We start from the raw sequence: 15,294 nt of genomic DNA, 5'->3' as shown, positions 1-15,294 counted from the left end.
AACTTTGACTCCATCAACAACATAGATCGGTGTATATCTTCAAGGCCTACTAGGTCATCCGAGACTTTTTTCAAAGCTGCAAATATGTCAGCCAAGTCATGACTCGTCTCTTGTTGGTCTTACCATCCCATTTCTAAATCTAAGTTCTACTCATATGGCGTCACTGGATGCTCCTTCAAGAATATCCTCTCCAAGCACCATTGTCATGTCCTCTTTCACCAGGAAGGCAAATCCTTTTCTATTACCTGCAACTCTCTCACACCTATAACATCAGTATCAGAAACAGGTATATTATCACCGGCATGTGACGTGATATTTGCTAACTTAGCAGCAGGAGTTCAATGCAATACATAATCTAGCAGAGAGAAAGAAATAATAATAATAAATAAAATAAAACAAAATAAATAAACAAGTACATCAATTATGTGTATTGAATAGATTTTTAAAAATGTGCAAAAAACAGAAATATTGTATACAGTTTAAAAAAAAAAGTGAGGTAGTGTTCATGGGTTCAATGTCCATTTAGGAATCAGATGGCAGAGGGGAAGAAGCTGTTCCTGAATCACTGACTGTGTGCCTTCAGGCTTCTGTATCTCCTACCTGATGGTATCAGTGAGAAAAGGGCATGCCCTGGGTGCTGGAGGCCCTTAATAATGGATGCTGCCTTTCTGTGACACCGCTCACTAAAGATGTCCTGGGTAGATCGTAGGCTAGTGCCCAAGATGGAGCTGACTAGATTTACAGCCTTCTGCAGCTTCTTTCTGTCCTGTGCAGTAGCCCCTTCATACCAGACAGTGATGCAGTCTGTCAGAATGCTCTCCATGGTACAACTATAGAAGTTTTTGAGTGTATATGTTGACATGCCAAATCTCTTCAAACTCCTAATAAAGTACAGCCGCTGTCTTGCCTTCTTTATGACTACATCGATATGTCGGGACCAGGTTAGATCCTGAAACACTAAGTTGCCAGTGCTGCCCTTCCTTCAGCCAATTTCTGTTTTGGCTATAACATCCCAGTCCCGGGAGCTAATCTACACTCTTGAGTTCATCCACCTGACTTGTCAAGCTTCCTGCATTGAAATCAATGCATTTAAAACAATGGTATTTCTTCCCCATTTACTGTGCTCTTCTCTAGTTTCACAATGAAATTTACCCTCATTGACTGCAGTGTTAACCCTTGATTTCTCATCAGCCACTCTACTGCTCAGAGCCCTACCCCGTGCCATATAATTTTGTTGAACTCCAAGTAGTAGTCGATGAACAGAAGCTTGACATTTGTGCTCCTGTTGTCAGCAGAACGAAGAGCCAGAGAATTTGCATCTGCTGTTGACCTGTTGTGGTAGAAGGCAAATTGAAGCTGGATCATCTCTGAACCAGGAATTAAATTGCACCAACCTCTCAAAGCACTTCTTTACAATTGGTATAAATATTGCAGTTGATATAAGTAAATGATGGTAGTCATTTAAGCAAGTTCTTCGTGGGCACTGGTACAAAGTATGTCATTTTGAAGCAGGTAGGAACCTCAGCCCGCAGATGCAAGATAGTAAATATGATTGTCAATACTCTAGCCAGTTGGTCCACACTGATCATTAGTACACAGCCATCTGGACCAGGTGCTTTTTATGAATTTACTCTTGTGAAGCATGCAGAGACAGCAGCCTCAGACAATGGGTGGCTAAGGTGGGTGTAGAAGGAATTGGACAGATCAGAAGGAGCAAGAAAAGGGACACAGAGCTCGCCGTTTACATGACATTGGAGAATTCAATGTTCATGTCATCATGTTGTAAACAACTCAGGTAGAATACAAGATGCTTGTCTTCAAGTTTGTACTTAAACTCAATCTGGTAGTGGAGAAGACCAAGGATAGACAGGTTGGTGTGGGAAAGGGGATGGGAATTAAATGGCTAGCAACTAAGAGCTTCAGAAGACCAAAGAACAAAGATGTTTGACAAAGCAGTCGTCCCCAGTCTGCACTAGGTTTAACCAATGTTTTTGTTTGTGTGAATGTGTTTTACTGTTATGTGTGTTCTACGTGCCTTGTGTTGTGTGTGACTGTTGATACTGTATTTTGCACTCTGCACCTTGTCCCTGAGTAATTCTGTTTCATTTGGCTGTATTCATGGGAATTATGTATGGTTTAATGTCAATTAAGCTTGAATTTGAACTTAAATGCCATGTTGGGAGCACTGAATGCAATATACAAGGTTTGGGGAGATGCATGTGAATATCTGTCTCACCTGGAAGGGCTGTTTGGGGCCTTCAACGGTGGTGAGGGAGAAGATGTGGAGACAGTAGTTATGGCTCCTGATGTTGCAGGGTGTAGTGCCGAAGGGTGTGGGATGCTAGGTTGGTGGGGAGGAATGAGCAAACTGGGGAATCATGGACAGTGTGATCCCTGTGGAATGCAGAGAGGTTTGGCAGGTGGCAGTATCTTTCTGTACCTTACTCATGGCAAATGAAGGTGCAAAGCCCTGGTCAGAGCCCCAGCAATTTTATCCCTTGCTCCCTTTAGCACGCACTGCCATATAATAATTATTCCCTGCTGGGTGCCTGGACAACAATACATCATAGTAAGATCTTCATCTTTGTTCACTAATTACAGTGTAAATTCCACTGATCCTATTGTTCTTTGTTATTCGATCTATACATATATAGTACATCTAATGTCAACTCTATCGGTTTTACATTAGAAAGGAGAATTTGTTGAAAGGATTTGAATTTTGCATGCTTAACAATCCTAGATTAATTTTATCTATATTCTTTTAATACTGTACATACCTTCAATGAAAATGCGCTGGCCACGGAATAAATAAAGTGGGTCTCTTGACTTGGTGTTGGTAGAAAAACAAAAAGAACCCTTTGACCCTGAAAAAACAAATGATCTCTAAACCAATGCTAAGGTCATCTTAAAGCATCTGTACAGTAAATAACATTTTAAATTAACTTATAAGGAGCTTCACACAAGATTGATGGAGTAAACATGTACAGAAATGTCACTATAGGAATTGCTCAAGACACTCTTCTGCTCAAACATCTTCAGATGCTTCATCTGTCTTTCTTTCTACCAAAAAAGTTTAAAAGTAGGATATCTACTGGTGAATGCAAGATGTTCAATTCCATTCACAATTCCTCAGCAAACTTAAGACTGCAGTTAGTGTGAACTAAACAGAATTCAGGCATAGGCTGATGAGTGGGAAGTAGAATTACTACCACAGAAATGTAAGGCAATGGCCATCTTTACCTATTGTTTTCATTACTATCAGTATCCTGGGGTGGTCACCACTGATCAGAAATTCAACTGGAGCATTCTGTGATAATGTGACCTCAAGAGCAGGTATCTCTGTAATGGGTGACTCAATTTCTGACAATCTACTGCCTTTCCATCATCTACAAAGCACTAACTGGGAACACAATAGAATATTTTTCATTTGCCTAGATGACAGCAGCACAAACAAATCTCAGAAACCATCAAGAGTAAAGCAGCCTGTTGTAATCAATATTCTATCAAATACCCCTCAATATACTGTACAGTCCCTCTGCCATTGCCACACAGTGACTGCAGTGTGTAATATCTACAGGCCCTCTACTAAACCCTCAACCTCAATCACCGAGAAAGACAAGGACAACAGGCAGATGAAAGTAGCATATCCTACAGTTCACTTCAATGTTTTGCACCATTCTGACTTGGAAATATATTGTTGGGCCTTCATTATCATGGTGTCTAAATCTTGGAACTCCCTACCCAACAGCAAATGTGGGGTACCTTCACCAGAAGGACTATAGCAGTTCAAGGTGGTGGCTCATCACCTTCTCAAGGGCAATTAGGAATGGACAATAAATGCTGGCCTTGTTGGTAATGCCTAGATCCCAAAAACAAATTTTCAAAATACATTAAAAAAAGTATATTTTGTGTAAATATTAATTATACTTAGAAAATATCAATAAATTAGATTGAACATAACCTGATGTATATGATCGTGTTAAATACACAGTGATACCTTAAAAAATATAAGCCAGTAAAGGCCCGTTCCAAATGTCACAATAAAGAAGGTGTTTGCCAGGTCTCCCAAATAAACCAGAATGAACTTCAAAACAGTCTAAAATGAGAGAAAATTCATGTTTAACTGAAGAATATCCATACAACACTTCTATGGATTCAGTATGATGCTGCTTAGATAATCAAGATATTGTTTTGTCTACTGCATATGTATTTATACCATGCCAAACACAAATTCAATGCTATAATATCCATCAAATGAATGATCAAATGATCAAAATGAATGGTCATATCCAGATGCAAATCAGGGTTGCCACATTTTTATGTGGCATGCTCTAAAGGAATTACAACAATAGCATTCATTGGCTAACTGAACACTTCTCAGTGTAAATGATAGTCTCACAGAAAGCCACAGATACATTTTCAGTCTACATTGAGTTAGGTGATTTCAGCCACAATGACTGTGCATACACTGGCACATGACATCAACTTGGCTTATTGATTTGTGAACCTCTATACTCAGAATTTTGTTGAGGTACTGGAGGTCAGTACCAAATGTAAAATGCCCTATAACAAGGAGTCATTGGCTTTAGAATAGGACATTAAGGAAAAATGTGTACGTTGTGTACTTACTAAACAAAGGCTGTCTACTTGCCTTATTAATTTGAGCAACACGCACAAAGTTCTGGAGGAACTCAGCAAGGCAGACAGCAGGTATGGAGGGGATAAACAGTTAATGGCTTGGACTGACTCTCTTGATCGAGACTGGAAAGGAAGGGGGAAGAAGCTAGAATACGAAAGTGCAAGTTGGGGAAGAAGTGCAAGCTGGTAGGTGATAAGTGAAAACCAGGTGAAGGGGAAGATGGGTGAGGTGGGGGAGATAAATAAGAAGCTAGGAGGTGATAACTAGAAGGGTGAAGAGCTGAAAAAGGAGGAATCTGACAGAAGATATTGGGCCATGAAAGAAAGGCCCAATATCCCATGGCACAAGAGAGATTCATTTTGTTTAATCCATTTTTTCAGATGAATCACGAGGCATCTCATCAGACTCAAAAGGTAAATTCTCCATGGATTATGAAAATAGATACCAGTTGGGCTTGTTTGTCTGTAGTTAGTATGTGCCAAAACTACATATTTCTAGTACTCTTCTGCAGTAATATATAAAGTTCAAAATATGAAAGCCATATTTTTTGGGGGAAGATACTGTGCTCATTAGGGATCTTTCAAGAACAGGGAACTATTAAAGTGGGAAGCAATTCACATAGCATCTGAAGCAAGCAGAAGCATATTACTGGATTCATATGCGTTCCTTCCTGGTTGAGATATAAAACATAGAATAGTACAGCACAGTACAGGTTGGCACAATGTTGTGCTGACCCTCAAACCCTGCCTCCCATATAACCCCCCACCTTAAATTCTTCCATATACCTGTCTAGTAGTCTCTTAAATTTCACTAGTGTATTTGCCTCCACCACTGACTCAGGCAATGCATTCCACGCACCAACCACTCTCTGAGTGAAAAACCTTCCTCTAATATCCCCCGTGAACTTTCCACCCGTTACCTTAAAGCCATGTCCTCTTGTACTGAGCAGTGGTGCCCTGGCTGTCCACTCTGTCTATTCTTCTTAATATCTTGTACATCTCTATCACGTCTCCTCTCACCCTCCTTCTCTCCAAAGAGTAAAGCCCTAGCTCCCTTAAGCTCTGATCATAATCCATACTCTCTAAACCAGGCAGCATCCTGGTAAATCTCCTCTGTACCCTTTCCAATGCTTCCACATCCTTCCTATAGTGAGGCAACCAGAACTGGACACAGTACTCCAAGTGTGGCCTAATTAGAGTTTTATAGAGCTGCATCATTACATCGCGTCTCTTAAACTCTATCCCTTGACTTATGAAAGCTAACATCCCATAAGTTTTCTTAACTACCCTATCTACCTGCGAGGCAACTTTCAGGGATTTGTGGACATGTACCCCCAGATCTCTCTGCTCCTCCACACTACCAAGTATCCTGCCATTTACTTTGTACTCTGCCTTGGAGTTTGTCCTTCCAAAGTGTACCACCTCACACTTCTCCGGGTTGAACTCCATCTGCCACTTCTCAGCCCACTTCTGCATCCTATCAATGTCTCTCTGCAAACTTCGACAATCCTCTACACGATCTACAACACCACCAACCTTTGTGTCGTCTGCAAACTTGCCAACCCACCCTTCTACCCCCACATCCAGGTCGTTAATAAAAATCACAAAAAGTAGAGGTCCCAGAACAGATCCTTGTGGGACACCACTAGTCACAACCCTCCAATCTGAATGTACTCCCTCCACCACGACCCTCTGCCTTCTGCAGGCAAGCTAATTCTGAATCCACCTGGCCAAACTTCCCTGGATCCCATGCCTTCTGACTTTCTGAATAAGCCTACCATGTGGAACCTTGTCAAATGCCTTACTAAAATCCATGTAGATCACATCCATTGCACTACCCTCATCTATATGCCTAGTCACCTTCTCAAAAAACTCTATCAGGCTTGTTAGGCACAATCTGCCCTTCACAAAGCCATGCTGACTGTCCCTGATCAGACCATGATTCTCTAAATGCCCATAGATCCTATCTCTAAGAATCTTTTCCAACAGCTTTCCCACCACAGACGTAAGGCTCACTGGTCTGTAATTACCTGGACTATCCCTACTACCTTTTTTGAACAAGGGGACAATATTCGCCTCCCTCCAATCCTCCGTTACCATTCCCGTGGACAACGAGGACATAAAGATCCTAGCCAGAGGTTCAGCAATCTCTTCCCTTGCCTCGTGGAGCAGCCTGGGGAATATTCCATCAGGCCCCGGGGACTTATCTGTCCTAATGTATTTTAACAACTCCAACACCTCCTCTCCCTTAATATCAACATGCTCCAGAACATCAACCTCACTCATATTGTCCTCACCGTCATCAAGTTCCCTCTCAGTGGTGAATACCGAAGAGAAGTATTCATTGAGGACCTCGCTCACTTCCACAGCCTCCAGGCACATCTTCCCACTTTTATCTCTAATCAGTCCTACCTTCACTCCTGTCATCCTTTTGTTCTTCACATAATTGAAGAATGCCTTGGGGTTTTCCTTCACCCTACTTGCCAAGGCCTTCTCATGCCCCCTTCTTGCTCTTCTCAGCCCCTTCTTAAGCTCCTTTCTTGCTACCCTATATTCCGCAATAGAGCCATCTGATCCTTGCTTCCTAAACCTCATGTATGCTGCCTTCTTCCACCTGACTAGGTTTTCCACTTCACTTGTCACCTATGGTTCCTTCACCCTACCATTCTTTATCTTCCTCACCGGGACAGATTTATCCCTAACATCCTGCAAGAGATCCTTAAACATTGACCACATGTCCATAGTACATTTCCCTGAAAATATTATATGATATGTTACACTTAAAGAAAGCAAAAGGAGATTAGAAATTATGTTTAAAACATTTGAAGAAAAACAACAAGAACAAATTTAATTTCATATTTGATTATTTTCTAGTCTTAAGCTTCTGTAGAGGCTTGCCATATGCCATAAGTGCATACTGGAAATAAGTGTTTTTCACATAAATTTTGACCTATTAACTTTATAGGTTCAGTCCATGTGCTATGAGAAGTTGAGATGTGATGTACTTGTCTTAATAGTGCCTCTTAAATTCTACATACTGGAATATCAATCAACGGAGATCCAACTCGTCTTTTCCAACTGGCTGTCTTTATCATTGAATATAAAGCTGATAAGCCTGCCAAGAAACCAAGTGCAATCTAAAGCAGAAGAAAATTGTTAAATATGCATGATAAATAAAATTACTGATTATATTTTTTCTGCTCATCATCCTCCCAATACTCTCTGATTTTGAGAGTTGATTAGTCCAGCTTGAGCACTCAGGACTTGGTATTTATAGAGGCACACAATCACATAATGGGAAAGTTCCTTCAGCCCATTGAGTCCATGTTGACTGCTAACCACCCACTTACTCTAATCCTACATTAATCCCGCATATTATTCTACCATTATTTTGATCAACTCCTACCAGATTTATCCTCCAACACTTGTCTACTGTATGTGCTAGAGACAAGTTACAGTGGCTAATTAACCTATCAGTCCAAACATCTTTGGCATGTGGGAGGAAATCGAACCACCTGCCCACATTGTCATAGCAGAAATGTGAAAAGAAGACAGCACCCATGGTCAAATTTGAACCCAGGTCTTTGGTGCTGTGAGGCAACAACTCTATTAGCTGTGCCACTGTGCTCCTCCATATCCTTTAAATGGACATTAAAGTGGCTTCCTTCTTTTTTAAAGTGAAAAATCCTTTCAATTTAATTTCATCTCCCTGTCAATCAATTTAATACAAGTTGAAAGATACACAAGATAAACTTAAATTTGGAACATTGACTTATTGGTAAATTTAAAAATAGATCCTGCAGACATACTTTTCAATGCTTGACAAAAGTAATTCCCATAAAATAAGAGAACTGTGTTGCATGATGAGGTATTGGACTCTAAATGCAGAATCCAGGTTCTATTTTAGAAACAGTATAGAAAATTGGACCCTCTCCTGATGATGATAATGTTCTAGAAATGTTTGTATTTTAAAAATTTATTACACTTGACACATTCATATACATTTGCACCTAACTTTTTTAATGAAATACTTTTATTGGGAATTATGCCCAGCCAACAAAAAAAATTCACAAGATGTGTCTAACATTATGCGAAAATCACTTGAAATTATTTTGATAAGTAAAAATTAATATGACAAGAGGTGAGTTTAACACAAGTCTGATGCAAAAATGTACATATATGAGATTTAACAGACCCTTACGCTGTCATTTGTCCCTGGCACACAGATGAATGTGGTAGGATTAATCAGACCGTGAAGTCAAGGCTTATGACGAATCAGCACAGCTCCACAGATGGCCTGCAGCCCAGTGTGCTTAAGGAAGTAGCCCAAGAAATAGTGGATGCATTAGTGATAATTTTTCAAAACTCCTTAGATTCTGGATTAGTTCCTGAGGATTGGAGGGTGGCTAATGTAACCCCACTTTTTAAAAAAGGAGGGAGAGAGAAACCGGGGAATTATAGACTGGTTAGTCTGACATCGGTGGTGGGGAAAATGCTAGAGTCAGTTATCAAAGATGTGATAACAGCACATTTGGAAAGAGGTGAAATCATCAGACAAAGTCAGCATGGATTTGTGAAAAGAAAATCATGTCTGACGAATCTTATAGAATTTTTTGAAGATTTAACTAGTAGAGTGGATAGGGGAGAGCCAGTGGATGTGGTATATTTAGATTTTCAAAAAGCTTTGGACAAGGTCCCACTCAGGAGATTAGTGTGCAAACTTAAAGCACACGGTATTGGGGGTATGGTATTGATGTGAATAGAGAATTGGTTGGCAGACAGGAAGCAAAGAGTGGGAGTAAGCGGGACCTTTTCAGAATGGCAGGCAGTGACTAGTGGGGTACCGCAAGGCTCAGTGCTGGGACCCCAGTTGTTTACAATATATATTAATGATTTAGACCAGGGAATTAAATGCAGCATCTCCAAGTTTGCTGATGACACGAAGCTGGGCGGCGGTGTTAGCTGTGAGGAGGATGCTAAAAGGATGCAGAGTGACTTGGATAGGTTAGGTGAGTGGGCAAATTCATGGCAGATGCAATTTAATGTGGATAAATGTGAGGTTATCCACTTTGGTTGCAAGAACAGGAAAAGAGATTATTATCTGAATGGTGGCCGATTAGGAAAAGGGGAGATGCAACGAGACCTGGGTGTCATTGTACACCAGTCATTGAAGGTGGGCATGCAGGTACAGCAGGCGGTGAAAAAGGCAAATGGTATGTTGGCATTCATAGCAAAAGGATTTGAGTACAGGAGCAGGGAGGTTCTATTGCAGTTGTACAAGGCTTTGGTGAGACCACACCTAGAATATTGTGTGCAGTTTTGGTCCCCTAATCTAAGGAAAGACATTCTTGCCATAGAGGGAGTACAGAGAAGGTTCACCAGATTGATTCCTGGGATGACAGGACTTTCATATGAAGAAAGACTGGATCGACTAAGCTTATACTCACTGGAATTTAGAAGATTGAGGGGGGATCTTATTGAAACGTATAAAATTCTAAAGGGATTGGACAGGCTAGATGCAGGAAGATTGTTTCCGATGTTGGGGAAGTCCAGAACAAGGGGTCACAGTTTAAGGATAAAGGGGAAGCCTTTTAGGACAGAGATGAGGAAAAACTTCTTCACACAGAGAGTGGTGAATCTGTGGAATTCTCTGCCACAGGAAACAGTTGAGGCTGGTTCATTGGCTATATTTAAGAGGAAGTTAGATATGGCCCTTGTGGCTAAAGGGATCGGGGGTATGGAGAGAAAGCAGGTACAGGGTTCTGAGTTGGATGATCAGCCATGATCATACGAATGGCGGTGCAGGCTCAAAGGGCTGAATGGCCTACTCCTGCACCTATTTTCTATGTTTCCACAACTATACTAGTGTAGCAGCATAATATTAGTTTTTCCACTATAACCACTATATATGCAGCAATCAAGATAGACAAATTTATTTAAGAATATTTTACCTACTATTCAAAAAATGAAATGAGAAACAATAAATAAACTATTCTGAAACTAGTTTTGAATGGGGTAATGTAATTCACTTCATCGAAAACAAAGTACCATTTGGAATTCAGTCTGATTATAATAAGCAGGCTGAGCTGAAGTTGGACTAACATAAGCAAGATTAATTGATACATTTTAAATACTTAACATCAAACTTCCAGCAATAGATACAGATGATAAAAACTCAATTTGAGGTAAAGACAGACAATAATGACATTGGATGCCATGAAAAACAAAAAGTAGACAGTATGTTGTTTGAGTATAAATATTTTTAGTATAAATGACAGGCTAACTCTTACAGATTATTACCTTTGTATTTTGAAATGCTGTAGTCAAGTCCATTTGATATTCAACAGAAAAAGTTATCTGTTAGGTATATGAAAAAAAACAGCAAATAAAGCATTAGTTTGGTGCAATCAAATTAGTGACACTGATAATCTATCATAAATTTGAAACCCATTCTGTTTGGAACCCAGATACCTCAGCGTATTGGTTATTGGTTTGAGGTATAAGTTGGGGGATCAGTGTATGAACTGAATTGTTGGCCAGATGTGTGGCAGGAGCCAGGGTTAGATTTGAAGCACCAAGGGTAGGAACATGGGCAACTATGTGTCTGGAGCCAGTATCTGAAGTTCATGTATATTTCTTTCTCCCTTTAAATTCATTGAATTCAGTGGAAAATGTATACCATAGTTAATATGTAAAACAAAAGTGAGTGAAATAAAAATGTGTTGGTACAACATCCAATAGTTTTAAAAATCTGCAAATCTGGCATAACAAAGCCCTGAAGATGCCAGATTATCAGAGTTTGTGAGACTTTGTTATGCATATTCATTTGTAAAGACAGTTTCCTAATCTTCCAGAAAACTTTCTTTAATCTGTACAGCTAGTTTGCTGTTCATTGTTGCTTATTTTAATATAATTTATCAATTTAAAAAGTTACATTTTTGTCTGAATTTGGAAGATTAAACCCAGTGTTTTCTGGTTGCTGCATATCATGAGCATTGAACAGTACAACTCACTAATTAGAGTGTGAAAGATTACGAGGAGATGGCAAGAGAATGAGGTTGAGAGGGATAATAAATCAGCCATGATGGAATAGTAGAAAAGATTTGATGGGCTGAATGGCCTAATTCTGCTTCTCTGTCTTATGGTTTTATTATTTAAGGATGCATGCAGTTTCACATAGAAATATTAAAGATTATATCAATGGTTCAGTCTTCAATTGACTTCATGACAAAATTAACATGATAATGAGTAAGGCCTATATTCATAATTGAATGTGTTTTATTCAAAAAGGGAATCATACTTACTGAGATAGTTTGTTGATCTGGATTTTGTATCTTCACATCTGTGTAAGAGATAGTTATAACAGGAGGATAGATCTTTCCTTGTGGAGTATCGGGCATAAGAATTACACTGCAAAATCAATATGATAACACCAAAACTTCCTCGAGTGTTCATTAATTCAAACACAAACTAAATAGTTTTAATAACCAAATTTAATTATTATAATTTTAATTGAACAAAATCCCAAATAAATTAGCTTACCCTAATGTTCCGGTGTTTGGTCAAGAACAATGTAAATACAACTATTTAGTATATCAACCATGTCCCCTGAGGTAAGATTTCTCTTCTGATCTCTTAAGCTACATTTATCTTCTTTCCAGTTTACATGTGTGTAAAATATATTTGCTTGCAAACTTTTTATAACCAATTCATCAAGTCATTCAGAGCTAAGTGTCTTACAGAGTTCTGAGTTTTCCACTAGATGATGAAACACATTTTATTTTTCATGTCAAAACGGGTGGTTTCACAATTGTTGTATTATCCTCCACTTGCAAGATCCTCGTTATCCCATCTACTGATATCCTCCTCATGTCCTCTTCACACCTGAGCTTCCCTTATGTGTGTGTATCAGTAAATTCAACAACAGTTGTACTGTTGTGTTGTACCCAGCTAGAAGCTCGAGAAGAGTTTATTTGTCATATATTATAGGCCAGGAAAGCACTAGATCCTTTTTCAACAACAGTGCCTCAATGCCTTCCTCTAAGTCATGTATCTAAATTGTAAATAGTTGAGGCCCAGGAGCTCATCTCCATGCTACACACCTTGTTACATTCTGCCAATCAAAAGAAGGACCTAAATACACCTTTTCTTTGTTTCCTGATGGCCAGCTAATCTTATATCAACACCAGTATGTTTCCTCCAAAATGAGGAGTTTTTATTTTCTACTATGACCTTTGATACAGCACCTTATGCCTCTGGAAATCTGTATAGCACATCCACCAGTTTCCCCTTTATCCATGGTAAGTTATTTCTTCAAAGATTTTATTGCATTAACAGTATCATTAAATTATAGAGTCATACAGCTTGGAAATGTGTCCATTGGCTCATCATATCCATTGTAAACTCTCAAGTACAGAACCTACCTGTACTAAACCCATTTCCTGGCACTTGGTCCAAATCCTTTTGTGCTTTTGTTACCTTTTCGGGCAGTGCATTCCAGATTGCTGAAAATAATTTTCCTTGGCTCAGCTCTAACCTGTTATTCCTGAATTTAAACGAATGCCTGGTTTACGTATCTCTGTTATTAATTTTCCCGCTATCCATCTTTTTCATGCACCTCATAATTTTGTACACTTGTCATATTCTTTTCTGTCGGTTGTTTTACATTTCACTTTTTTTTAAAACCAACTTCTGGCTTTAATTTCTTTAACCTTCTCCATCATGTATCTAGTTTGGAGTTGAAATATTTTCATCTTTAAGGTCCCTAATTATTCAAGTAAAATTTTTCCTAATTATTCAAGTAAAATTTTTCCAAGCCTAGATTACATTTTACCTGGGCCAGACCAGATTTGGCCATTCCCCAATTACAATTTTTAAAACTTAAAATGGTCTATATTCTCTTTCAAAGCCATTTTAAGCCTTACAATATTAGGGATACTGTTACCCAGATACTTCAGCACTGATCAGTTGGAGAATTGACCTTGTTCCTTTTCCAGAACTAAGTCTAGCAATGATATTTTCCTTGTTATGTCAAACAAGTACAGGAAAACAAAGATATCTTGAAAACACTTCAGAAACTCCATTTACTCTTTGTTGTGCACACAGGCCAGTACACCTCAGAAATTAGCATTCCTTCGTGAATTCTGTTTACATTTCTAACTGCTTTGGTAAAGCAGACAATGTAATCAAATACCAACTCTTCTCTGGACATCTTTTCTGTGCAACCCACTCCCCACCTCTCACCATCCCATCAGCCAGAAGATACAAAATCCTGGGAACTTGTACTGCCAGGATCAAGAACAGCTTCTATCCTTCTGTTATTAGACCATTTAGGCTATAGCTCATTATAGCCTTGCACCTTATTGCCTATCTGAACTGCATTTTTTCTGTAACACTTCATCCTGCATTTTGTTATTGTTTTCCCTTGTATACAGTACTGTGCAGAAGTCTTACGCACTATATATAGTGGGATAACCAGAAATGCTCATAGTACTCCAGGTTTAGTCTAACGCTCGTACATTCTCAACATTATATCGCAACTCCTGTACACAGTGAATTGACCAATGAAGGCAAGCATGTAACGTACCTTCTTCACCACCCTACCTACATGTGTTGCCACTTTAAGGGAACCAAACACAAGTATCCTCAGGTCTCTCTGTTCTACAATATTTTTCAGTCCCATCATTTACTTTTTAAGTCTTACAGTGGTTTCACTACATGAAAATGCAACACCTCATATTTGTTGAAGTTGATTTCCATCTGCCTTTCCTGATTTCATTTGCCTAGTTCATCTGTATTCTGATATAATCTTTGATGACCTTCTTCAGTGTCCAACGTACACCAATATTGGTGTACGTGTTAATAATATTGTCATCCAAATCATTAATATAGCTGACAAACAGCACCAATCCCTGCTGATACCACTTCAGTCACAGATCTTCAATCTGAATATCAACCTTCCACAACGACATGTGAAGGCCTCTCCTTCACATGTTCTACCAGTCTGTTACCGCCAGTACAATCTTCTATGCAGTGGTGTGCTGGGGATGTGGCATCAACATGGATGATGCCAACAGGACCACATGTAAAATCCTGACAATTCTAGACAATGTTTCTCACTGTCTGCATGCCACCTTGGCTGAACAAAGGAACACTTTTAGTAATAGACTAAGACAAATATGCTGCTCCAAAGAGCACTATATGAGGTCATTCTTACCCTTGGCCATTAGGCTCTATAATGAGTCAACCTATAGCCAGAGAAGTGATAACCCTCTCCTGTTAGAAATTTTAAAAAATTCTTTCTTACTTCTCTTCTAACATTTGCATATTTAGTACAGCACAGGGCCTTCAGCCTACAATGTTGTGCCAACCCTTAAACCCTGCCTCCCATTGATGCAAGGACAAGGCTGAAGATGAACCCAAGTGAAGATGAACACAGGCGCAGAGGCAGAGTCGGGAGATGTTCTTGATGTAGCGAGCATGGAATCGGTATCCATGAGCGAGGCTAGACTTAGAGCTAGCAGTCCTAAGAACCATGAAACAAGGTTACTCACACTGGAGTCAACCAACAAATTGGCAGTTCCTTGTTGTGATCACAGGGTCTATATCCTGCATTTGCTGATGGAAAGCAGGTGTGTGTAGTTAGTGGAACCTGGG

The 15,294-nt window shown here is 39.4% G+C and overlaps 1 protein-coding gene across 1 annotated transcript in view; it reads right to left on the bottom strand.

Annotated features, from left to right (window-relative positions):
- The window catches only part of tmem67 (transmembrane protein 67), a 162,310-nt gene that overhangs the window by 77,334 nt on the left and 69,682 nt on the right, over nucleotides 1–15,294 (bottom strand). Inside the window, exons 14-18 of the mRNA XM_073044800.1 lie at nucleotides 11,943–12,048; nucleotides 10,939–10,995; nucleotides 7,677–7,775; nucleotides 3,998–4,096; nucleotides 2,778–2,864 (exon numbers count right to left, since the gene is read on the bottom strand). Coding sequence (XP_072900901.1) covers nucleotides 2,778–2,864; nucleotides 3,998–4,096; nucleotides 7,677–7,775; nucleotides 10,939–10,995; nucleotides 11,943–12,048 — 448 coding nt within the window. The remainder of the gene's footprint in view (nucleotides 1–2,777; nucleotides 2,865–3,997; nucleotides 4,097–7,676; nucleotides 7,776–10,938; nucleotides 10,996–11,942; nucleotides 12,049–15,294) is intronic.

This window comes from Hemitrygon akajei, chromosome 1, assembly GCF_048418815.1.
Source record: "Hemitrygon akajei chromosome 1, sHemAka1.3, whole genome shotgun sequence".
NCBI lineage: Eukaryota > Metazoa > Chordata > Chondrichthyes > Myliobatiformes > Dasyatidae > Hemitrygon > Hemitrygon akajei.
This window is presented reverse-complemented; position numbering and strand designations above follow the sequence as displayed.